The 26,340-nt window shown below is 33.8% G+C and overlaps 1 protein-coding gene across 1 annotated transcript in view; it reads left to right on the forward strand.

Annotated features, from left to right (window-relative positions):
- The window catches only part of dock4 (dedicator of cytokinesis 4), a 97,346-nt gene that overhangs the window by 1,235 nt on the left and 69,771 nt on the right, over nt 1-26,340 (forward strand). The window contains exons 2-4 of the mRNA XM_051100211.1: nt 24,398-24,481; nt 25,703-25,743; nt 25,961-26,016. Coding sequence (XP_050956168.1) covers nt 24,398-24,481; nt 25,703-25,743; nt 25,961-26,016 — 181 coding nt within the window. The remainder of the gene's footprint in view (nt 1-24,397; nt 24,482-25,702; nt 25,744-25,960; nt 26,017-26,340) is intronic.

Consider the following 26,340-nt stretch of genomic DNA (forward strand, 5'->3'; position numbering starts at 1 on the left):
CAAAATGGTATTATGGAAAATCGCAAAATGATTTCTTTTTTCGCATTAGCCACAAGCCACATCTGGAGCATATTGCAGTGGAATATGGCAAAATGGCTGCATGGCTCTTTGGAAAGTGTACACAGCTACCGAAACCTTTATCAGTCATGAAATATGGATGGAGTCCAGCCAGGATGGCACACACACACACATACATAAATGCATGCATACACATTTACACACAGGCGTGCACCGTAATCTTGGCCTCTCAGCCCTTTTGGTTGCAAATTCAGCTTAATGAACCATCTGCTATTTACAGTAAATGTATCATTAAATGCAATGGCATTTCAAACAAGAATGTGTCTGTTGATCATCTCCCCACACCTGGCTTTTCCTCTTAAACTAAAGCAGATTGATGGAAATAGGCCTAAGAGAAGATCGGTAAAAATGAACATTTTGTCATTATTTACTCACCCATATGACTTGTATTTTTATGTTGTGAGACTCAAAGGGAGAATGTTTTAAAAGGGACTTTTTTTGTCCATGCAATTACAGTAAATGGGGACTGGAGTGTTTAAGCTTCAAAAAGGGCTATATAAAGTATCATAATTGTTGTCCATATGATTTGTGTGCAGTATCCCAAGTCTTATAGTTAACCCAAAAATTAATTTTCCCTGAAAATTTGCTCACCCTCAGGCTGTGCAAGATGTAAATGAGTTTGTTTGTCACTTGCTCACCATTGTATCTTCTGCAGTGAATGGGTGCCGTCAGAATGAGAGTCCAGATAGCTGATTAAAAACATCACAATAATCCACAAGAAAATGACACAAAAATCCAGCTCATCCGTTAGCTGCATGTTTGTAAGAAACAAATGTATCATAAGATGTTTTAACTTCAAATCATTGCTTCCAGCTAAAATAGAAGAATCCTTTATCGATAATACTATTTTCTCCAGTGAAAAAGTAATCTCGTCTGAATCAGGAGAGAAATGTACACAGACTAACCCTTACTTAAAAGCAAAAACAGTCCAGTTCTAAACAAATGTGTTGGTGGATTTTGATGTGAGAGAACAACAGGAGATGGACTTTTTCACTAAAGGAAGGGTTATTATGGAACACTTTAATACACTTTAATAATGGATTTGTTTATTCCAAACACACAGCCTGACACTTTTACAAGATGTTAATTAATAGATTGGACTTGTGTGGATTACTTTTAGATTATTGTGATGTTTTTATCAGCTGTTTGGACTCTCATTTTGACGGCAACCATTCACTGCAGATGATCCACTGGTGAGTCATCTGTATTTTTTCTCCGCATCCATTCCTATTTTTCAGATAGTGTTGCATGGGAAATAAATGTCAATTTAAAGGAATTGTTCACCCAAAAAAATATTTTTTTTAGATTTATTCACCCTTTTGACATCCAAGATGTTCATGTCTTTCTTTCTTCAGTGGAAAAGAAATTAAGGTTTTTGAGGAAAACATTCCAGGATTTTTCTCCATATAGTGGACTTCAATGGGGATCAATGGGTTGAAGGTCCAAATTGCAGTTTCAGTGCAGCTTCAAAGGACTCCACATGATCCCAGCCAAGGAATAAGGGTCTTGTCTAGTAAAACGATTGGTAATTTTCTAAAAAAACAAAAACAAAACCAAAAATTAAATACAATATATAAATATTTTTAATAGGGATATAATAATATTAAAATCTCACAATAGGTTAATATTGCGATATGAAGTCCACAATACAATATTGCAACATTTAAAAAAAGACAAATGAAGACTTGCGTCGTTGTGTGGGATCGCAGAGCTATTTGTGGTTAAAAAGCATATCATTTTTATTTTTATGGAAAATTACCAATTGTTTCGCTAGATAAGACCCTTATTCCTTGGCTGGGATTGTGTAGAGCCCTTTGAATCTGTACTGAAACTGCAATTTGGACCCAACAGTGTTTTCCTCATAAACCTTATTTTCTTTTTGACTGAAGAAAGACATGAACATCTTGAATGACATGTGGTTGAGTAAATTATTAGGAAATTTTCATTCTGGAAGAGAACTAATCCTTTGAAAATGTTTTAACAAAAACAAGATGCTTCGAAGTCATTAAAGTCCAGTGTTGTTTTGAATACCACTGACTTTCAATATATGGATAAAAACAGATCAAACATTCTTCCGAATGACATGAGAACTTTCAGTTTTGGATGAATGTTCCTTTTAAACTTGAAATCACATCTTCCATTCTGCACCCCTGGTGAATTTGGATGTTGATTGGCTCGTGATGAAAACCGCCATGTGGAATCTGCAGGCAACAGCTGGGAACAGACAGTTTGACAAGCTCATATTGGTTTATAATTATGCCATAATGTTCCGAACATTTAATAAGTAAAGTGAAAGCTAATGTCACCAGCACATAATACTTTTCTTGTTACTTCTTGTTTCAGACTGCTGCATGCATAACAGCAGCGTGCCGCATCTCTTCCGATTGTTGAAGAATTTAGCGTAATTGAAACATCCATCGCTCCACTTACCACCAACCCAAAAACTGATCCCGGTCAAACTATTTAGCAATGTTGTCTGGGATCGGTGCATCCCGCTCGTGTGCTTCTCAGCTCGAATTTATGATGGCAGTGCGTTCGGCATACAAATGAGGCTCTCGCTTTTGTCACATGCTGACTGGGCGCCTACTGTGCCCTGGTCAACAGGCACGCTGCCACTCCGAGAAAGAGATAAGATTGACAGATAAAGCTAGAAGAGGCCTAGTCAGCTGCTAGATCTGTGAGACGTTGGTGGGAATTAAATGAGACTTCTAGTGCACACATAAGCTCTGTTCCCAAACCTAGCAAGCTTTTTAAGGCATCATGGGATGCAAAAGCTGTTCCAAAAGGTTGGCAGCAACATTATGCAGCCATCTAAGATACCTAATTTTGGCCGAATCCTAAGGCAGCACTGCATGTGTCCTTCACAGACCGAGCCATCCCAGAATGCATTGTCTTGGGCCCTATGATTTCCACGATGCAGAAAATGAGGATGGAATCACAGAATACAGTCATAAAAATGGAGTTTACTGTATAAGTCAGAATGTCAGGGAATTTGCCCAATTTCGGATGAATAAATCAGGAGTAGGTCAGTACATTTAAATAAAAACGCAATATAGACTACTGTCTTTGAATGTTAAGCTGCAAAAATATTATTTAAATATGAATCCTGCATTCTGCGTGTCTCTGTGTGACTAAATGGCGCCGATGCGCTGTGTTGTTTACTACACACATACTGAAGTGTGCGTGTGTGCGGTTTTCAGCCTCTGCCCTCTCAATATATGAGTACATGAACACACAAACATAATCTCTAGAACTGCTCTGAGAGTTGCTTCATGAGCATTTTACCATTTCTTTTGAGAAAAACTATCATCATATCATACACAAACAGAAACCTAAAGGTCGTTTTGGCAAAAGTACGGTTTAACTTGAATAAATGGTGACAGAAATATATTAATAAAAATGTAATAGTACTACTGCTACTAATAAAATTATTACTGAAACCTTATTTTTAAAGGAATATTTGGCAGAAAAAATTAAGTACCAGAATTTATTTACCAGAAAAATTTAAATACAAAACACTGTTTCTGATCAATTCATCAGACATGCTTTTGATTATTAAAATGTAATGAAACAATTAAAATTGAATCCAGAAAATTAATGGAGAACACAAAATAAAATAAAACTGAATTTAAGAAAAAAAAAAGTATTTTATAGGGCCTTAAAAATGTTAAAAATAGGGCCTAAAAATGTAATTATGTAAGTTTAATGAGTAGGTTATACATGCTTTTTGATTAATATTTTCTAATTTAACTAGGGATGCACGATATTGATTTTTTTTTTTCCACTATCTGATATAACTCATTTTGTCCAATAGCCGATGGCTTTACAGATATATTTCCTTTTATGTGGAAACAACACCAAGTCTCTTCTGTGCGGAAGTTATAAGCAAATTATTTTTAATTTTGTTTGTTAGAATTAAATAAACAATACTGAAGTTCTTTTATATTGACAGTACATTGAAGCTTTTAAAATAACTCTATATCAATCCCTGCATTTTTTTAAAAGATACAGTTGTAACCTTAACATCTTATTTGAAGATTTAACATTTGTAAATAGTCTAAAGCAAGAGAGTTGTAAAAATTCTGAAAATATGAAGCTCTGCCCTCTTCTCTAGGAGCACCAGCTCATTTGCATTTAGGGACAGACACAAAAACGGCACGTTTTGGTTCATACCCTTAAAGTGGCAATTTTAACAAGCGATTAAAAAAAATTATCTGTATGGTATTTTGAGCTAAAACTTCATTTATGAACTCTGGGGACATCAGAGACTTATTTTACATCTTTTAAAAAGCTCAAGTCGGATGCCAGCCACTGTTGGCCGATTCTGCTAGTTGAATTGGCGGCGGAGCTCGTCGGCAAGAAAGAGGTTTCTGATTGGCTATTCAGCTTTGCGAATGAGTGCACAAAAAAAAAAAAGCCTCTGCTTTCTTTGTATATCCACAGTTCTAGCTCTTCCGGTTTCCCTGTTTGAACGTCGAATACACACTATTGCCACCTGCTGGTATGCAAGAGTTATGTTTTCTCATGCATGTGCAGACCGACACGCTAGTTGATCTAATTGGTTGTTGGCTGGTTGTCTGCCCTGACACAGGCGATGCGACACAGTCAACTTTCCTGTACACTAGTTCTTTTCTTTCCCTACCCTTAGCAACATGCTAATGACACTTTACGTAGGCCACGTACACACTGCAAGTTTCAGGAGTGAGAACCACATTTAAATGCGGGAGTGAGTCCTGTAAATTTTTGTTCCATGTGTGTACGGAACAGCAGTCACTCTCGCATTTGTAACCACAGCAACATTTCAGCATCTTGCAGGAGTGAATAAGAATTTAGCCGTTTGGTATCTGCCACTTTTTGGCTAAAGACTCTTTGTCCATCGTTTTTAACTAAACTACCTCTGATAGATGTGCTGTGTTTTGTTTATGTTCGGGAGGCTGCTTCAGAGAGCGCTGTCTTACGGTGTTGCCATGTCCTCATATTTACGAGCACTTTTAGGCATGTTGTTTATGGGGTTAATAAAGTGGTCTGTAGAGGATATGAGATATATATATATATATATATATATTGGTGTTATAAAACATAAAGCATTTAGGTATTTTAGTGTTTTTTTGTGCTTGTCCTTGTTTATTGTTTTTTTTTCTATGAAGATCTGGCAGCACTGGGCTCGTGAGCACAACTAGCCCTGTGTCAGAATATGCTAAGGTTAAGACTTCTTTCACTGTTATTTTCTTGCATCTCACATACAGGCGAAGACACATTTCTAATGTGAGTTTAAATACGTCATTAACAACTAGTTGTTCAGTTCGGTTCCATACACACTACATTTAGAATTTCTGTAAATGCGGTTGTCACTCCTGTATTTTTAGTGAATTATGCGTGTACAGAACGCAATTAAGGAGTAAAAAACAATTTGTTGATTCATCTTAAAATAATTTGTTACCCGGCTGTCTTAAAATTTTAAGTTCAGTCAACTCAAAAAAGTTTAGTCAACTTGAAATGTTCAGTTGTACTAAGTGACAACTTAGAAATTTGAGTTTGTTCAACGTAAAATTAAGGCAGCTGGGTAACAAGCCCAGATTTTAAGTTTAACAAACCAAATTGTTTGTTTAGTCAACTAGTTTTCACTTAGTACAACTTAACATTTCAAGTTTACTAAACTTATTTGAGTTGACTGAACTTAAATTAAGTCTGCAGGGTAACAAATTATTTTAAGTTGACTCAACAAATTATGTTTTTTTGTTTTTTACAGTATGAACTGACAACCGAATTTAGCTGCAGTGTGTACATGGCCATAATGCGTGATGTTATTGGTAAAATAGTCACATGTGTGGTGGTATTCTTGTGGCGAAGACTGACACGGAAGAGAAGAAATTTTGTTTTCTTTACGCACAAAAATATTCTTGTAGCTTCGTAACATTACAGTTGAACCACTGATGTCACATGGACTATTTTAACGATGTCCTTACTACCTTTCTGAACCTTGAACATGTCAGTTGCGTTGCTGTCTATGCAGGGTCAGAAAGCTCTAGGATTTCATCAGCAATTTCTTAATTTGTGTTCTGAAGATGAACAAAGTTCTAAAGTGATTGGAACTACATAAGGGTGAATAATAGACAGAATTTTTTTTTTTTTGGGGTGCATAATGTTGGAGTAGCATGCTGTTATCGTAACATGCTGATATGGGACTTGAATTATTGAATTATTTGTGTGAAGGGTTGCTACCTATGTAGAGCATTTCAAATCAGTCGCTTAAAAAGTTTCAGTCCAGTTAGGATGGTGTCTATACAGGCAGTAGATGGCAAGACAGCTCACTAGGTTTTAGAACACAGCTCTACTTAGTATACACTGACATACACTTAAAGATTTGTGAAAGCTTAAAGGTTTATTGCCCATAGCGAGCTTTCACTGTTCAAATAGATACATGTCGCAACAAGGTGTAAAAGTGTCGGTTGTGAGCTCTTTGAAACCGATGATCTGGGAGCGTATTTTTAAAAATATCCTGTCACTGCAAAAACTCAGTTTAGAGAGAGAGCAGGATATAGATTTGAATCATTCATGCTTATAACAATCTCTGCAGCTCTTTTTTGCATAATTCATTGTCATGTGTGCAGAACTCATTTCTGCATGTTACCACTTCAATAACATACTACGCGCTACGTTCTCTGTCACTGCCAAAACAGTCGTTAGGGTTTTATTCTGTGGTACAATCAGCTCATCCTGTTGCTAGTATCCACTCATATTTTACTCCCTCCCATAATTCCTTTCAACCTCCAGGAGATAGCAAAAAGAAGCCAATATTGGATTCATTTTTCAATGGCCTTGCCAGGAACAGGAATCTCTGTGGATTTCAGGTTCTTTAGAGCTTTCGTCTAATTTATCTCATGGGTTTAAAGGGATAGTTCACCCCAAAATGACAATTCTGTAACTGTTTACTCACCCTTATGTTGTTCCAAACCCATGCTGTTTTTTTTTTTTTCAGTGATACACTGAAAAAGTGCTAATTCCACACAATGGATGGATGGATGCACTTTATTGGACTTAAAAATCTTAACACCCATTCACTCCCATTATAAAGTCTGGAAGAGCCAGGACATATATAATATAACTCCAACAGTATATTTGTCTGAAAGAAGAAAGTCATATACACCTAGGATGGCTTGAGGGTGAGCATTTTCATTTTTGGGTGAACTGTCCCTTTAAAATGCCTAAATGATGGATTTGTTTTTTATGAACATGCAGCTTCTTACTTTACAAGATGCTGATTGATAAACTGGAGTTGCGTGGATTACTTGTGGAGTAATGGATTGGTACCAATAGGTCCAGTGGTAATAAAAATACTAATAAAAGCATGGAAACAGCTTATTTTTTTACAAGAAGTTGAGTTTTTTTTTGGTCCTCAACAACAATTACAGTAGTGGATTTTGTATAACATGATTTCTGAAATCTCCAAAGATGAGAACTGACCGTATATGCTGGAGCCTGTCTGTCAGGTAGTTTACAGTGTGACTTGAGCAGTTGTGCTCGTCGGTTGCTGTCAAAACGCATGTAGAGCATGGCTGTCTGTGTGGGAAGGGTTTGAAAAGGGCACTCGCTCGCCAAACTGCTGCCTTTGTGCTTGTTACCATCTGTCAGAGCTCGTCGGCTGTTTTTCATAGCAACCACGTTGATAGTCAGGTGAATTTACTCTCACCTACAGGTTGGAGAAATTGCATATGGTTTGTTTTTCTCAGAGAAACCTCTGAGGCCGTACTTGACATGGAGAATGAGACCTCAAGAGTTATGTCAGATTTATTTTTGCCCCGCTATTGGATAGACCCAGTCGACAGGCTGTAAATATGGTGCATTCAACTCCTCCTGGGACGTTACAGAATCAGAGTTCAAGTAACTTTGGTCGAAGCAAAATGGCTGTGTATGTTTTCTACAAAATTATTCAGCGAGATTTTTAAACTCTACTTAAAGGAGACCTATTATGCCCCTTTTTACAAAATGTACTGTAATGTAAGTCTCCGGTGTCCCCAGAATGTGTCTGTGAAGCTTCAGCTCAATATGCCCCACAGATTATTTATTATATCATTTTGAAAATGCCTAATTTTAAGTGGAAGCAGAAACAGGCTGTTTTCATGCATGTCTCTTTAAATGCAAATGAGCTGCTGCTCCCCGCCCAAAACATCTGCTACAAAACATCTGTTTGGTTTTGATTATCATGTCTATCACACTATAATCATGTGTTTTAAACCATATTCGTTTAAAGGTGACATTTCATGAGAATCTGAGCAGAAGCTCATTTGCATTTAAAGAGACACGCACGAAAACAGCGTGTTTCTGCTGCCACTCAAAATAGGCATTTTCAAAAAGATATTTTTTGAATATAATGGACTGATATGGTGCCCCGATTTTGAAGTTCCAAAATGCAGTTTAAATGCAGCTTCAAACGATCTCAGATGTGGTTGTAAATGATCCCAGCCAAGATAGAAGGGTCTTATCTAACGTAACGATCGGTTATTTTAATAAAAAATAATACAGTTTAAAAAATAATACAGTTACATACTTTTTAATGCCAAACGCTCGTCTTGTCTTATTCTGCCTGAACTGTTTTTTTCCGGTTCATGACAGTTATTGTATGTTGAAAAACTCCCATCTCGTGTTCTCCCTCAACTTCGAAATTGTCCTATATCGCTGTTTTACCTTTTTTGTTAAGGGTGTTTGATCTTCTTTGCATGTTCACTTTGCAAAGACTGCGTCGGTACTTCTGCAGCGATGTAGGAGGATTTTTAAATGATTTTTGAAGTTGAGGGAGAGAATACGATTGGAGTTTTTCGACATACCCTAACTGTCTTGAGCCAGAATACACAGAGTTCAAGGAGAGCAAGACAAGATGAGCGTTTGAGATTAAAAAGTATATAAATTGTATTATTTTTATGAAAATAACAGATCGTTTCGCTAGATAAGACACTTCTTCCTCAGCTGGGATTGTTTACAACTGCATTTGGGATCGTTTGAAGCTGCATTTAAACTGCATTTTGGAAGTTAAATAATGGTTAAATAAATATATGTGATGCAGGTTTAATATATGTGCTTTAATTATTTACATGTGTGTAGGTTATGTACGTGCATCTCAGAGCAACTCCATTCACAATAAATGCTGCTATAAAAACTGTTATCATTTAATTTACATGTCTGGAGTATCTCAAACTCCATCTCTGCATGTTGTTGTGAGTTTGGGTTTATTATAATGTTCATCTGGGAACACAACAATCTCAAAATAAAAGTTGAAACCCTCCATCTGAGTTTATATGTTTTGATGTCCAAATATTCAAGAAAAATTACAGTGGCTCTAGCTTTTCTATCATAAAGAAATGGCCAAATATTAAATATTGAGTGGACATTTGACTTAAATGTTGTTAAGTCACTATTAAACAAGGATTAGGTCGCACAGTAATGTGTAAAAACAATTATAAGGCCGTTGGCACCCTTTGCAGTCTTTTGTTATAATGCGTAATGCACATTTAGCTTTATTGTTTATTTAATACTTTATATATTTTAAGTTTTTTAACATTGCCTCATTGCTATTATATATGTATTTTAAGTCATTTTAAGGGCTATTATTCACTTAGGTCTATTTTTATTGCTACAAAAACAATTATTATTTTTAAAAAAATTATTAATTATTCGATTACTCATTTAATTGTCAGAATAATAAACAGATTACTCGATTACCAAAATACACCAATATTGTCTAGAGAGGAGCATTTAATCCTACATTGCCTGCATGAGCACCATGACTCAACATGTCTGTGTCATTTTTGCTGAAATCAAGTTGTCAAGTGATAATTCTCTCCTCAAAGCGTTGATCAGATTGATGGTGCAAGGCGATAATGCGGTACTAAACTGTGTTACATGCACTTGACTTTCTCAGACTGTCAAATACAGTTTCTCTGTCTTCTGTAACATTAGAGAAAGTGACAGCCGAAGACAAACAATTCCCAAAAGTGAGTTTGCTGTGTGTTTTCCACCACTTTCATCCAGTTCGTTCTCTCCATCTCAGTTGTTCTCTCTCTGGGCATTCTGGTAATAACGGCCGTCCTGTGCTCCGTGGAGAATAGCTACAAGACATTCCCATCTGAGTGCCACGCTTCACTAATGAACGCAGACTATAAACACATTTAGGCTTTATTCAGTAGTCAGAAAATCGTCTGAGAATGCTTTCTTATTTCATTTTAAAACTGTGAAGGAATATTCAATGTTTCTTGATAGTAAAAAAATGTAGTCACTCACCTTTCTTCACTTAAATAATGACTCTTTGCAAACAGGTTTCCGGAACACTTATCTTGCCTGTCATTGGTCAGACAAACAGAAAGCCACACCCCCAAACTCACGCTATTGGCTGAGCTGTTGCTGTGTCAGGGTGGTCGGGATTCATAAACAAACATGAATGTTTTGATAGTGCCTCAGAGCCACGTTTTACACTTTGTGAGGGGAAACAATTATTTATAAGCTAGGATAGATGTCAGAAACATCTTTTGATGAAAGTCAAAAATATTTAATGATAGTAAAAAGATTTAGTCACCTTTCTTCACTTAAATAATGACTCTTTGCAAACAGGTTTCCAGAAAACTTACCTTGCCTGTCATTGGTCAGACAAACAGAAAGCCACACCCCCAAACTCACGCTATTGGCTGAGCTGTTGCTATGTCAGGGTGGTCGGGATTCATAAGCAAACAGCAATGTTTTGATAGTGCCTCAGAGCCACGTTTTACACTTTGTAAGGGGAAACAGATTATTTATACGCTTGGATAGATGTCAGAAATATCTTTTATCAGAATTCAGGCATATTTAATGGTAGTAAAAAGATTTATTCACTCACCTTTCTTCACTTAAATAATGACTCTTTGCAAACAGGTTTCCAGAAAACTTACCTTGCCTGTCATTGGTCAGACAAACAGAAAGCCACACCCCCAAACTCACACTATTGGCTGAGCTGTTGCTATGTCGGGGTGGTCGGGATCATAAACAAACAGCAATGTTTTGATAGTGCCTCAGCGCCACGTTTTACACTTTGTGAGGGGAAACAGATTATTTATAAGCTAGGATAGATGTCAGAAACATCTTTTGATGAAAGTCAGGAATATTCAATGGTAGTAAAAAGATTTAGTCACTCACCGTTCTTCACTTAAATAATGACTCTTTGCAAACAGGTTTCCAGAAAACTTACCTTGCCTGTCATTGGTCAGACAAACAGAAAGCCACACCTCCAAACTCACACTATTGGCTGAGCTGTTGCTATGTCAGGGTGGTCAGGATTTATAAACAAACAGCAATGTTTAGATAGTGCCTCAGAGCCACATTTCACACTTTGTGAGGGGAAACTGATTATTTATACACTTGGCTAGATGTCAGAAACATCTTTTGATGAAAGTCAGTTATTGTTATCAAAGAATCTTTGTCGAAAAGGGCCTGAAAAATCTGTAGAATCACAAAAGCCTTTATTTAAGACCTCAGAGACCTCTTTTGTATTTCTCTTTTTTTGTAAGCGTGCTAATCCTGCATATTAGATTGCTGACAGAATTGAAATATTAATCTAAACGTTCTTTGTGCATCGTAATGGCCTGTATTTATTTTAAGTGAGATGTCTTTACGGCAGTGACGTTCTGTTATTCTAGAAGTACAATAGGACCTGCGCTGTTTTATATGCAAATGAAGTGCTAATATAGAAAGATGTTGCGCTCTGGGAGCGAACAGAACAAAGCAAAATATGTGAGAGATGTAATATCAGAACTAATATTCTCATTACGGCACACAAGGGCTGAGTCTGGGAACAATTACACATCAAATGAGAAAAGCGCACTGCTGGTGTACCTCTGGTGCTTGATTTTTATTAAAGTTGTTTGTTTTTAGAGACTGGCTGAGCCATTTTCGGCCAATATATTGAACTTGCGTCTCTGCTAATGCTTGGTGTGATTAAATAAACCCAAAGCTTTATCAGGATCCTGTATTCTGGGCCTCCAGTTCAACCCTATAAAGACTACTGTATTGTATTTGATGCAATAATGTCTAAAGGTTCAATAAATTGTTTTATTAAGTAATAAAAAAAAAAAAAGATTTTTTGTTATTATTTCATATGTCAGGGTTAAAACAAATGAAATGGCTTGATGAATATATATGGATTTCTTGTTTTGTTGTTGACATATTTCCTATTGAATTGCAATTAATTAATTTAATTATTAAATAATTTGTTCAAATGGAAGTTTTATACATATATGTGACCCTGGACAACAAAACCGTGCAATACATTTGTACGTTGTATGTGTCAAAGTTATCGATTTTTCTTTTATGCCAAAACTCATTAGGATGTTAAGTAAAGATCATGTTCCATGAAGATATTGTGTACATTTAACAACTGTAAATATGTTTGATTAATAATATGCATTGCAACTTTAAAGGTAATTTTCTCAATATTTGGATTTTTTATTTTTTTTTTGCACCCTCAGATTCCAGATTTTCAAAAGTTGTATCTAATTTATTCAGCTTTCAGATGATTTAAAAATCTCAATTTCAAAAAATTGACCCTTATGACTGGTTTTATGGTTCAAAATACCATGGTATTATACAATATATTGCTGTTTAATTCACTCAATACATTTTTGTTACTTAAGTTAACCTTTAAAAAAGTTATTGAATTTAACAACTAAAAATACAATTGGAATAAGAACTATTATAAGATATGGTTATTTAAAAAAAGACAACAAAATTACTAAAATTAAAATGAAAACATGAAATCTAAAAATAAAAATCAATTTTAAAATATTAATAAAAACTATTCATTATGTTTAAGAAGTAGTAAAATCTTTAAAAAAAAAAAAAAACTTTCTAATTTTATGTTTTTTTTTGTTTTTGTTTTTGTTTTTTGTTTTTTATCGAAATTTGTAGCCTACGGAAACAAAAATATAAACCATAAAATACATTTTTGCTACTTGAACATTAACTCTTTTTTTTTTCAGTAATTTAATTAAAAAAACTAAAAAATAAAACTGGAATAAGAATTATTATAAGATATAGACATAAACAATGCAAAAAATGACAAAAACAAAATCACTAAATCTAAAATTAAAATGAAAACAGAAAATCTAACACTACAAATCTATTTCAGAATATTAATAAAAACTCTGAGTCATGTTTTAGATTAGTATATCTTTCTGAATTTTATGTAGAAATGGTACTTGGCCATCTTGCTCCGACCAGAGTTATTATACAGTTATTACACGGTTAACTAAAACTGAAACAAAAGCTTAAACCATAAAATACATTTTCGTTTTTTGAACATTAACTTTTTTTTTTAATTTCAATAATTTCTTTAAAAAACTAAAAAAATATAAAATGTAGACAAAAAAACCAACAACTAAAAATACTAACATTTAAAATGAAAACAGAAACTCTTAAAAAATATATAAAAAATAAATAATAATAAGAATAAGAAAAAAATATATTTTAAAATATTAATAAAAACTATAGTAACTGTATGATACTAAAACAACACTGTTGTACCTGTGGACTATATATATATATATATATATATATATATATATATATACACAAGTAGAATTTATAAACGATTAAACAACAAACAACAATAATAATTTAAATGTTTATACATTCTAATAATTACATTAAAAAAATTATAAAAATGATGATAACAATACAATTTGATAATTACTACTACTACTACTACTACTACTACTACTAAATATTATTATTATTATTATTATTTACACATTTATAAATTCTAATTATATGTACAGTTATGATTAATCTTTGTTTTTAAATTCAAATTTCGAATTGAAGTTCCAAAAGAAACAATCATCTAATAAAAAATTGTATAAAAACACCTGAAATATTTGCGATTTTGCTTACAAAGTGTGGGAATGTGAGTTTTCCTTTTCAGTTGCAAAAACTGTATTTTACTATAAAATCACATGAAATGTCCAATACAGTTTTTCATCATACACAGTATAGTTGGGGAATGTACCGTTAACCCGTTAATACGTTTTTACTGTAGCATTTTTAGTCTTTTAACTTTAAAATCACAATCCTTTTTTTAGACTGTACTTTTGAATGGCAGTCATTGCAGACACAGGAATAATGGCAGCAAACGAGCCGTGCTGTTCAGTCGATCCTTAACCCGTTCAGTTCAATAATTGTCCAATTCCAGCCTCATTCACTACAAGCAGAGCTGCAGGACTGATCCCAGACGTCCCGATACATCCCTCCCATTAGCATGCTAAGTGCTGTGTTGGTATTTCTGTGTATCAAGAGTACGTCTGTTCACGCTCTGCCTTCGGCTGGTATTGTCCTCTCTCGAGGCTGACTCAATACAACATTACAGCTAGCGTCAAAAAGCAATATGAAGAGAGGTTAGTGAGCACGCCCATCCATCACCCTGACACGCAGACAGATATCAGCCAGCTCTGACTGTCTACAGGGGATTCTGCTGCTGCTTTAATGCTCTGACATCAGCCATTTACTGTCTCTGGTAATGCTGATAAATGGTTTTTGCAGTGAATACATCAGTACACGTAAAATATAGTAAGTAATGTTGGTTTTAAAAATACAGAATATACAGAATAAGTGTTTTGTGGTAACATTAGTAGGATTTTCAGCTGTACTACCTATGAAGACTGCACTGGTGCGAGTGTTTAGGGTCAGTTGATGATACCTTCATTTGCCAAATCAGATCAGTTCTGTGTTTTGCAGGCCAACGTAGATTAGATTTTGTCAATAGTTGTGGACGCATCAAACAGTTCAGTAATGTTCGCTAACAAACGTGTGCGTATGAATTCATAACTGTCATCCAAATTACATTTCAGTTGTGCAATTTTCAGTTACAATTATAAATTTAAAAACCGTAAACAATTTGTAGTAGTTTTTTGGAAAGAAAATGCAACATTTGAAATAGGCATAATAGGATATATGTGACCCTGGACCACAAAACCAGTCAAAATTGTCAATTTTTCAAAATTGAGCTTTATACATCATCTGAAGGCTGAATAAATAAGCTTTCCATTGATGTATGGTTTGTTAGGATAAAAGAATATTTGGCTGAGATACAACTATTTCAGTATATGAAATCTGAGGTTGCAAAAAAATCAAAATATTGAGAAAATCACCTTTAAATTTGTCCAAATTAAGTTCTTTGCAATGCATATTACTAATCAAAAAATAAGCTTTAATATATTTACAGTAGCAATTTTACCAGATATCTTAATGGAACATGATCTTTACTTAATTTCCTAATGAATTTTTGGCATAAAAGAAAAATCTATAATTTTGTCCCATAAAATGTATTTTTGGCTATTGCTCCAAATATACCCCAGCGACTTAAGACTGGTTTTGTGGTCCAGGGTCACATATGTTTATACAGTATTTCATTTATATATATATATATATATATAGTTATTGTGTATTTATATATTGATATTTTTGTTATTCAAATAAAATATTTTGAAAAATGCAAGGTGTGGTTAAAATTAAATTTTTGTAATGTATGTAGAATTCTGTCTGATATGATAATATTTTTCATTTTATGTTTGATAATCAATCAGTAAGCTGGTAATCAAATACATTTTTTTTTGTGTCTAAATAAATAAATTAAAAATAAATGAAAAAATCATTTGTTTTAAGTGCTACAAGTGAATTTAGGCATAACAACAATTTAATGTACAGTGTAAAAAAATAAATATTGTTTTAGAGATTACTCATCAGCAATTTAAAAAAAAAATGTATTTAAAGGTAAAATATTTTTTATTAAAAAATTAATTATAAATAAATCAAATTATCATAGTGCTACAAGTGAATCAAGGCATCACAACATTTTAATGTACAGTATGAAAAACTAAATATGATTTTTGAGATTATACTCAACAGTGTTTCGAAGAAAAATAAAATAAATGTATTTAAAAATAAAATAAAATAATTTTATTTAAAACACACACACACACACACACGTCTGGTTTATTATCCTTGTGGGGATTCTCCATAGGTGCAGTGGTTTTTATACTCTCCACACTGTATTTTCTATCCCCTTACCCTAACCCTACCCCTAAACCTAACCCTTACAGAAAACTTTCTGCATTTTTACTTTCTCAAAAAAACTCATTCTGTATGATTTATAAGCTTTTGTACCCATGGGGACCTCAATTTAGGTCCCCACGGTGACACTAGTCCCCATGAGTCTGTGTATTCAGGTTTAGGTCCCCACAAGGATATAAAAACAAGTCCACACACACACACACACACACACACATATATATATATATATCTCATATCATCTGTCTATGTTCGTGCAAATCATTCGTGATCCAGCTTCACTTACAGCAGAAGTGAGTATAAGGGGTTTTTTATGAATCTCTGCGATTGCCTTTCCTAATAACATGCTAGTTAACAAGTTTAGCGGCTAAACGCGGCTAAAGTAAACAGGCTCGTCACTCCACAGAGAGAAGAGAGGGGCGGGGCGAGCAGAGCTCATTAACATTTAAGGCAACCTCGACCAGAACAGGATGATTTTTGCAGAGCTGATTTTGGCAAGGTAAAACACAACCATTGAGAATTTTTAACCAAAGTATATTATAGACTTTTCATTAAGACCCTAAAGAATCATATCAACTTGTGGACAATGGGCATCCGATGACCCCTTTAATGTACAGTATAAAAAAAAACCTAAATATTATTTTTGAGATTACAGTTGAAATAAAAATAAAATAAATTTATTTAAAAATAAAATAAAATAACATTTAAAGAAATCATTTGTTTGTAGTGCTATAAGTGAATTTAGGCATCACAACAATTTAATGTACAGTGTGATAATGATACTGAGTGAATTCTCCTGAAACATAGTATACATCCATCAAATACTTTTACTTCAAACTCACTAAATTCCAGCCTCAGCCCAATCAGAAATACCAGTACTTACATAGAAACCTATACAAAGTATCCAGAAAGAAACGCTAATTTTAAAGAAAAACAGATGGATTTAGAGGCTTTTGTATCTGAGCTCTTCATATGTACATTTCACTAATTATTATGTGTATTATAAATGCACAGGCTAGAAAGCTTTATACAGTTGATACACATTGTCTAACTTGAGGAAAGCTGATTTGTGTGGGTAACCTTTGAACACAACAGAGAAAATGTGTCAGCATATCAACCGGAGTGATGCAATAAGCAACCGCATAGTCCATCACAACCTTTTTCCCCCAAACATACCCAACTCATAAATGTGCGACGTGTGCTATTCTTCATATCCACAGAGATTCGCAAGCTGAACCTGCATAATATTATTCAGTCTATAAATGTGGCCACATTAATTAATGCCACCTTAACCTTTCTAAAACGCTTCAGTGTCTAATGGCAGCCGCGTTGCCGCAGAAGTAACCCGACTGAACCTTCGTGTGATCACAGCCACGCGATTGAGTCACAGGCTCAGCGTTATAGGGGTCCGGACAGCTCTTTGCACCTGGTAAGGGTTATGCGAGACGGGCCTCTGGCTGCCCTGTCTCTCTGCCAAGCAGCAGTGTGAGTCCACAGCGCTGACAGCAGGACCGTGGGAAAGCGTTTAGCACAAGCGCACAGCTCAGACGGGTTCGCCCGGCCTATTACAACAGAGCTTTTGTCACTCCCGTTGGCAATGGCTGAGGTTCAAATAGGTTTAAGCTGTAATAAAAATCTTTTGCAGTTTAATGTTTGACTGTTTGTGAACTGCATTTCCTGAAGACAATGTTTATGTTGTTTGCTCGTAGAAAACGCGTCGCTGTGATGCTGAGGTGTTGTGGGTGGTTGCCAGGGTGTTGCTGTGTCGTCGTTAAATGAAAGACTTGATTGTAAAGTTTAATTTGTTGTGTTTTTTGGGGGGTTTGTGGTTTTCAGTCAATGATTCATTAGAATAGATTCATCTGAATCCAAATGATTATTAATAATCCTTAATCCAGTATCACACGTGATTTGTCATGGAAAAAAATGCAGAAATACATTGTTTAAATAAGAAATTTACATTTGTGTACAAGTTAATTTATTCAAAATTGCATAAAAATTAAAATTTCTTTTGTGTAATAGTGAAAAATATTGATTATAGCTAACTAATATAATATAAACGTTTATTTATATGCGTTTATATATTTATATTATATATTTTGTCATATGATATGTTTATATTTTTATTTTATCATGCAAATAAAATATTTTGAAAAATATAAGATATGCCTAAAAATAAAATAATGCAATTTTTGTAATGTAGCTATGAAACATTCTGTTCAATATGATAATTGTTTTTATGTTGCAGTTGATAATCAGTAAGTAGTCAGTATTAAAATTGTAAAATATTTTGTCAAAATAAATAAAAATTAAATCAAACCAAATAAATCAAATAGCTTGAAGTGCTACAAGTGAATTTAGACATCACAACTTTTTTTAAAAATATTTTTCACATGCTAATAAAATATAAAATATTAAATAATAAAATATTTTGAAAAATGCAAGATATCCTTAAAAAATAAAATATAAAAACATTTTTACTTTAAAAAAAAAATCTTTTGTGTAATAGTCAAAAATATCAATGATTATTTTAAAATGATTATTTTATTTTTTATATGCTTAAAAAATAAAATAATCATTTTACTTTTTTAAATTTTCTTTTGTGTAATAGTCAAAAATATCAAGGTGATACAACTGCTAAACTAACGAAATATTTAGATTTATTTATATATATTTATATTCCATATGATATATTTATATTTTTATCATGCAAATAAAATATTTAATAAAATGCAAGCTATGCTTAAAAAATAAAATAATGTAATTTTTGTAATGTAGCTATGAATAATTCTGTCCAATATGATAATTGTTTATGTTATGATTGATAATTAATTGGTGGTTGGTATTAAACTTGTAAAATATTTCATCAAAATATATAAAAAATAAAACCCTAATAAATAAATAAATAAATAAATAAATAAAATAGTTTTAAGTATTACAAGTGAATTTAGACATCACAAAATTTCGATGTACTGTATGCAAAACTAAATATTATTTTTGAGATTATACTCAACAGTGTTTTAAAATTATTAGTGTTTCTAAATGTTCAAAATCATTTTGAATTTTTTAAAAAATTTCTTATGTGTAATTGTCAAAAATATCAAGGTGATACAACTGCGGAACTAACATACTTTTTATAGTTATTTATATATATTTATATGTTTATATTATATATGATGTATTTATATTTTTATTTTATCATGCAAATAAAATATTTTGAAAAATGCAAGATATCCCTAAAAAATAAAATAATACAATTTTTGTAATGTAGCTATGATACATTCTTTGTGATATAATTATTTTCATATTATGTTCGATAATAAGCAGTTGATATTAAAAATGTAAGATATTTAGTCAAAATAAATAAAATTTAAAAACCAAACCAATAAATAAATAAATAAAATAGTTTGAAGTGCTATAAGTGAATTTTCTTTTGCGTAATAGTAAAAAATATCAAGGTGATACAACTGCTAAACTGACAAAATAATAGAAGAATATTATGCCAAGATACTTATTTTTTTCAAGAATTTATTTTTTAATAGCCTTTTTAAATATACAGTGTCATAATTAAGAATGAAGGCCTTTTAAAAAAATAAAAGCATTATATTTAATTTTTTGTTATTACTTTTACTGAAAGTAATAATAATAATAAATTAGCAACACTGCCTCACTTCTTAAAACTTTTTAAAAAAATATTTAAGAGCTTTTGAAATGATTAAGATGTACTATAAAACCTTATTTCCTTAACATTTGGCACATTTATTAAATTATTTGACATCTAATCTGAAAGTTGTTACATTTTTGTCATCATCAGTAATTGCTTGTTCTAAAATGGTTGTTAATCCATGGAAAACAAACAAAAAAATCTCATTTTGATTTTTGTACCTAATTAATTTTTATAATAACTCTTTGTTATTTGTTAAATGGCTATAATTACCCATTTTATTCTTCGAAATCACACAAGATATCATTCAATAGAAGTGTTCATATTGATATTGGTGATATTAAGCTTGACCGTACATGTTATCTGATTGAAAAAAGTGTTATCGCTCGTTTTTGCAGCATCTCTGCTGGATTCAGGCCGGATGCTGTGTGTTTGTCTCAGCATGTATTAATGCACATCACTGACAGGCAGCGAGCACAGCAACACATCCCGTCTTTAAAAGCTGACACGGCTGCTTCGGCAGCCTGCTTAACCTCTGAGCAGTGTCAAAAATGTACCGGGTTTTGTTTATGCATATCATTATTTATTTATTTCCATGTCAGAATCTTTCCTAACCCACTTGATATGCAAATGAGCACTCCAAATGAACATATTTGTGCATGAAGAATCTACGCATACGAATGTAAAAAGTAGCTGATAGCTTGAGCCTGTGTGGACAGATCTTGTACTCGTTATGTAACTTATGCTTAGGGAAGTGACTCAGGGTTTATTTAAGAAAGCAGTGAGATAATGTTAGAAGTGCAGATCTAAGCGTTGTGTGGTTTATTTTGTAAGTGCTGGGATGTGTGTTATTCAGAAGTGAATTGAGATTGACTTTAAAATCCCTGTTCCTGAATTCAGAGTCAATATTGTTAATATCACTTCACCCACTGGGCCGAAACTAAAGATGGTTTCCATCTCTTCCATGCAAAGTTTTGTGAAGACAGATGGTTTTGTCACATTGCGGTCTGACAGCGCTGTTACTTTCAGGGCTCCAGACTGCGACTAAGACGGTCGCATTAGCAACCAAAAATATTAATTTGCGAGTGAAGTTTTTGCTGAGGTCTCCACTGGTGACCTTATAAACTTAAAGGTTATGTAGGGCCCTATAATTTCCGTGATGCAGAAAACACGGACAGAATCGCGGAATCCAGTCATAAAAACGGAAAATCCTAAATAACGCGGATTGTCACGGAAAATTTGTCAAAGTTTGAATGAATTAATCAAAAGTAGGTCATTACATTTAAATCAAACCGCAATGTGGACTAGTATCTGTAAATATTACGCCGCAAAAATACCATTTAAATGTGAATCCTGCATGTTCTGCGTGTCTCTGTTTTAATTAACGGAGCAGACGAGCGGTTTTGTTTACTACACACACTGAAGAGTGTGTGACACTCGCAGTGACTTCAGCGTTTGTCGTCTCACTAAATGAGATAAACAGTATCTGCTGAGAGTCACTTCATGAGCATTTGACCGTTCCATTTTAGGAAAACTAGCGTTATATAACATACACACAGAAATGTAAAGGTAGACATGGCAACCCGTTAAAATAAAAATCTGGTTTAACTTGAAGACATATTGTGCCAGATATATTTACTGACCAAAATTATAAATGCAACACTTTTGTTTTTGCCGCCATTTTTCATGAGCTGAACTCAAACATCTAAGACTTTTTCTGTGTGCACAAAAGGTGTGAATGGCACAACAATGGGCCTCAGGATCTCATCACGGTATCTCTGTGCATTCAAAATGCCATCAATAAAATGCACCTGTGTTCGTCGTCCATACCATAACCCCACTGCTACCATGGGTCACTCGATCCACAACGTTGACATCAGCAAACCGCTCACCCACACGACGCCATACACGCTGTCTGCCATCTGCCCTGTACAGTGAAAACCGGGATTCATCCATGAAGAGAACACCTCTCTAAAGTGCCAGACGCCATCAAATGTGAGCATTTGCCCACTCAAGTCGGTTACGATGACAAACTGCAGTCAGGTCGAGACTCCGATGAGGACGACGAACATGCAGATGAGCTTCCCTGAGACGGTTTCTGACAGTTTGTGCAGAAATTCTTTGGTTATGCAAACCGATTGTTGCAGCAGCTGTCCGGGTGGCTGGTCGCAGATGATCTTGGAGGTGAAGATGCTGGATGTGGAGGTCCTGGGCTGGTGTGGTTACACATGGTCTGCGGTTGGATGTGTTGCCAAATTCTCTGAAACGCCTTTGGAGATGGCTTATGGTAGAGAAATGAGCATTTAATTCACGGCCAACAGCTCTGGTGAACATTCCTGCAGTTAGCGTGCCAATTGCACGCTCCCTCAAAACTTGCAACATCTGTGGCATTGTGCTGTGTGATAAAACTGCACATTTTAGAGTGGCCTTTTATTGTGGTCAGCCTAAGACACACCTGTGCAATAATCATGCTGTCTAATCAGCATCTTGATATGCCACACCTGTGAGGTGGATGGATTATCTCGGCAAAGGAGATATGCTCACTAACACAGATTTAGACAGATTTGTAAACAATATTTAAGAGAAACAGGCCTTTTGTGCACATAGAAAAAGTCTCATGACAAGTTCAGCTCATGAAAAATAGGGGGGCAAAAACAAAAGTGTTGCGTTTATAATTTTGGTCAGTGTATTACTACTATTACTACTACTACTACTACTACTAAAATGAAACAAACAATGTTTTTTATAATCACACAACATTTCTTCCATGTTTTAATTTTAATAGTGAATTCCCCTTTGTTTGACAAAAAAAGTTTGCTTAACTTTCAATAATTGAAAGATGTGTTTTATGCCTTCATTTGATAACCAGAACATGTTAAATACAAAACACAGAATTTCTGAGGGTAAAAAAAAAACTTTCATAAGGCTATTTTAAGAATAAATTTGAATGAATTAGGTATGCATTCAAATCATTAGACGTGCTAAAACACAGCATTTGATAACAGTAAAACATGGTGAGAAAAAATAAAACATTTCATTGGGCCCTAAACATGTAATTTTTGTTAAACCTTTATTAAATTGATGTGAAATTGTATAAGTTTCATGATTTTAATTAATTAGACATGATCTTTGATTAATAAAATTTAATTTAACCAAAAAAAAGAGTTGAGAATTAAAACGGAAAAAAACGAGTTTGGGGGAAAAAAAACTGATTTCATAGGGCCCTAGTTATGGACTTTAAAAAATCGCATGTAATGCCTTTTTTCCTGGTTGTTTTGCGATCACATCTTTTGTTTTGTTCACGTTCTAAACTGAAACTATGTGCGAAGTTGTAGTGGAAAAAAGACTTTCAAACATTCCTCATCTCTGCCGAACAGCGGTGCTGACGCACCTGCTAAATGCAGCTCTATTGTGCAGCATGAGAGAGATCGAAAATGACGGAGACGTGCAAAGTGAAACTGCTTTTCTGCACTGTCTATTTCGTGCACAACCTGAACAAACTACAACAGGTAAAGCTGTCAGCTGTGTGGACATTGACAGTATTGTTAACAGTTCTCGTTTATAATCGATTCTATGGCTTTTTGTTTTAAGATCTTAGTCTATACGCTGTGTTCTGTTAATGCGTGGACTTTATATATTACTTGTAGTGCACTTGCCGTCCAGTAATCGAAATAAGCTTAGTTACCATTTTAATCAACAAAGTATCAGCTTTAAAATCATGGCATATTCTTAAAGAATTTCAAACAATACAGTTTTGGCACCTCAGTTCAAGCGACTAGTGAACCCATTATATCTTTCTCTTTACCACTATAGTACGAAATGAACATAAATTAACATCAAAAGCTGGCTATTTTATAAGAGAGCCTACAGTACAATGTACTGAAATGTGTCATGTAATCGCTCATTAAGTGTTTCAAACTGCGTAAAACGTGTAAAGCTTGTAAACAATGCCACGTAACAATACATTTACCTCAGAAAAACCATTCAGCACCCATAAGCTCATAAGTCAGCTAGAAATATAATTATAAAGAGGAGCGTTTTGCTATATTTATGCGCTATTGCATATTAATATTTACATGATAAGAAAGAATGCAAGAAGCTGAAAATAACCCTATTCCAACCCTATTCCTAATGACTGGATGTGTGAAAGACATGACAAAATTTATAGGATGCATTAAGAAGGAACCCAAACTATACACTCAGTGATGCTTATGGTCCATGATATTGGCACAGATTCTGTGTAATAATTCTTTGTGACTGTATATAGTTTTCAAGTTGGAAAAGACGTTTAATTCCCACTTTTAGTGAGCCTTAGTTCCCAGGACATCTACGTGGTTTACTCGATTAAAATGCCGATAAATCCAAGAAAAGATGAGACATAAACACATGACAGTATGACTGAAATTTTAAAGTGTTAAAAAAAAAAAATCTATTTTGTGGCACCTAAAAAAATAATTTGGTGCCTAAGTTTGTTTCTTTTACTTCTCCCTACTCATTTTTTTTTGTCTGGAGCCCTGACTTTATTCATGTATCACGACAATTTTTTGCTTATTGTTTGCTTTTTTTCCCCCTTAGTGCTGGCAAATTTTCGAGGAATGGTTCAGCATGGACTCCCTCTGGAGATCGGTGACACGGTGCAGATTTTGGAGAAATGTGAAGGTAGTCACTGTTGTCATTGCATAGCTGACAATTAACCTCTTTATAGCAGTGGAGACTGATTCTGTTGAATTTATTTGTTGCGACTCAGTTTACAATATATGTATTTCTTTATAACTTTATATATTATTCTTACTATTCTTGCATTGTTTACATCTTTTCAAATTTGTGGGTGTTTCTTTAACTAGAAGTGAACAATGTCTTAAAATTGTTTTTGTCAAAATCTTTTAGCCCTGAAACATGCTTTATTATATTATGCTAGGGCTGTCAAACCATTAATCGTGTTTAATCACATCCAAAATAAAAGTTCATAATTACATACTATATATGTATTATATTAAATTATATTATATTAAATATATATTTTGATATTTTCACGAATTTTGTCGATAACATTGAATACTGATATTTGAAATGATTTTGGGGGGAAAAAGGAAAATATGCTTTGAATATAAACCTAAAATTGCCACTAGGTGGTGGCAGATCACAGCATGAGTGAGTCATTTAGTCATTCATTCAACTGATTCATTCAAATTACTGATTCATTTAATATGTGGACGTCAGGAGCCTGACAGTGGCTTATTATAGATTAAAAATTAAATTTACATTTGAATTAAATGTTGTTTAGTCAATATTAAACAAGGATTAGATTGCACAGTAAAGTGTAAAAACATAAAAAAAATTAATAATCAGGCCGTTGGTGCCTCCTGCAGTCATTTGTTATCACGTGAAATGTACATTAGTTCTTTTGTTTATAATACATTATATATTTTAAAAGTTTTGTTCAATAAAACCATATGATTACTTGCTTTTGACACTTTATTTGAACTAATTATCGTTGCTATGATAGTGATTTTAAAGTTTTCATTATAATTATCGATTACTCAATTAACCATCAGAATAATCAACAGATTACTCAATTGCCAAAATTACCGTTAGTGACAGCCCTAACATGAATCATGATGTGTTGGTTCAGTCCATTGTTGGACATTATTAGCAGACAAATTAAATAAACTCTCATAAACACTTTTCACACTATCACAAGTATATTTTCTAGAATTCCACAGGGTTAAAAGTGCTCATAGTTGAAGAAACACCCTCAGTGAACCCAGTTCAGTTTTGCAGCACATACTTAAAGTTGAAACGGCTGGAAATGTTTCATACGCTTTGCATTCTTCTGTTGAAATATGAAAGTGTGAGTTTATTATAAATGGCATTTTGCAGGATGGTACAGAGGATTCATCACCAAGAATCCAAACGTAAAGGTGAGAACAATCCTACGTTGCTGTATGTTTAACTCAGAAAATGTGCAATATTTAAATGATTCCTATATTTCTGTAAGTTTTTTTTCTGTTTATACATCTCCTTCCTCTGCTTTAACTCTCAGCACACTTATATACAAACTTTAGTTTATGTTTGTTTACCCTTGTGTTTTACATGCAGTAATTGGCTCATTAAATAACTTTCTGTTGTCTCTCCCAGGGAATATTCCCAAGCTCCTATATTCACCTCAAGAATGCCCACGTCAAGAACAAAGGGTATGAGTCTATGTAATTAATATATATCTGTGACATTTAAAGGGATAGTTCACCCCAAAATGAAAATTGCCCCATGATTTACTCACCCTCAGGCCATCCTAGGTGTATATGTCTTCCTTCTTTCAGACAAATACAATTGGAGTTATATTAAAAAATGTCCTGGCTAGTACTAGCTTTATAATGGCAGTGAATGGCTGTTGAGACTTTGAAGCAAAATAAAGTGTGTCCATCCATCATAAAAAGTGCGCCACACAGCTCTGGAGGATTAATAAGGGTTTTTTTTTAAGAAGAATGTCATGTACATCTAGGATGGCTTGAGGGTGA

This window comes from Labeo rohita, chromosome 25, assembly GCF_022985175.1.
Source record: "Labeo rohita strain BAU-BD-2019 chromosome 25, IGBB_LRoh.1.0, whole genome shotgun sequence".
Lineage (NCBI taxonomy): Eukaryota > Metazoa > Chordata > Actinopteri > Cypriniformes > Cyprinidae > Labeo > Labeo rohita.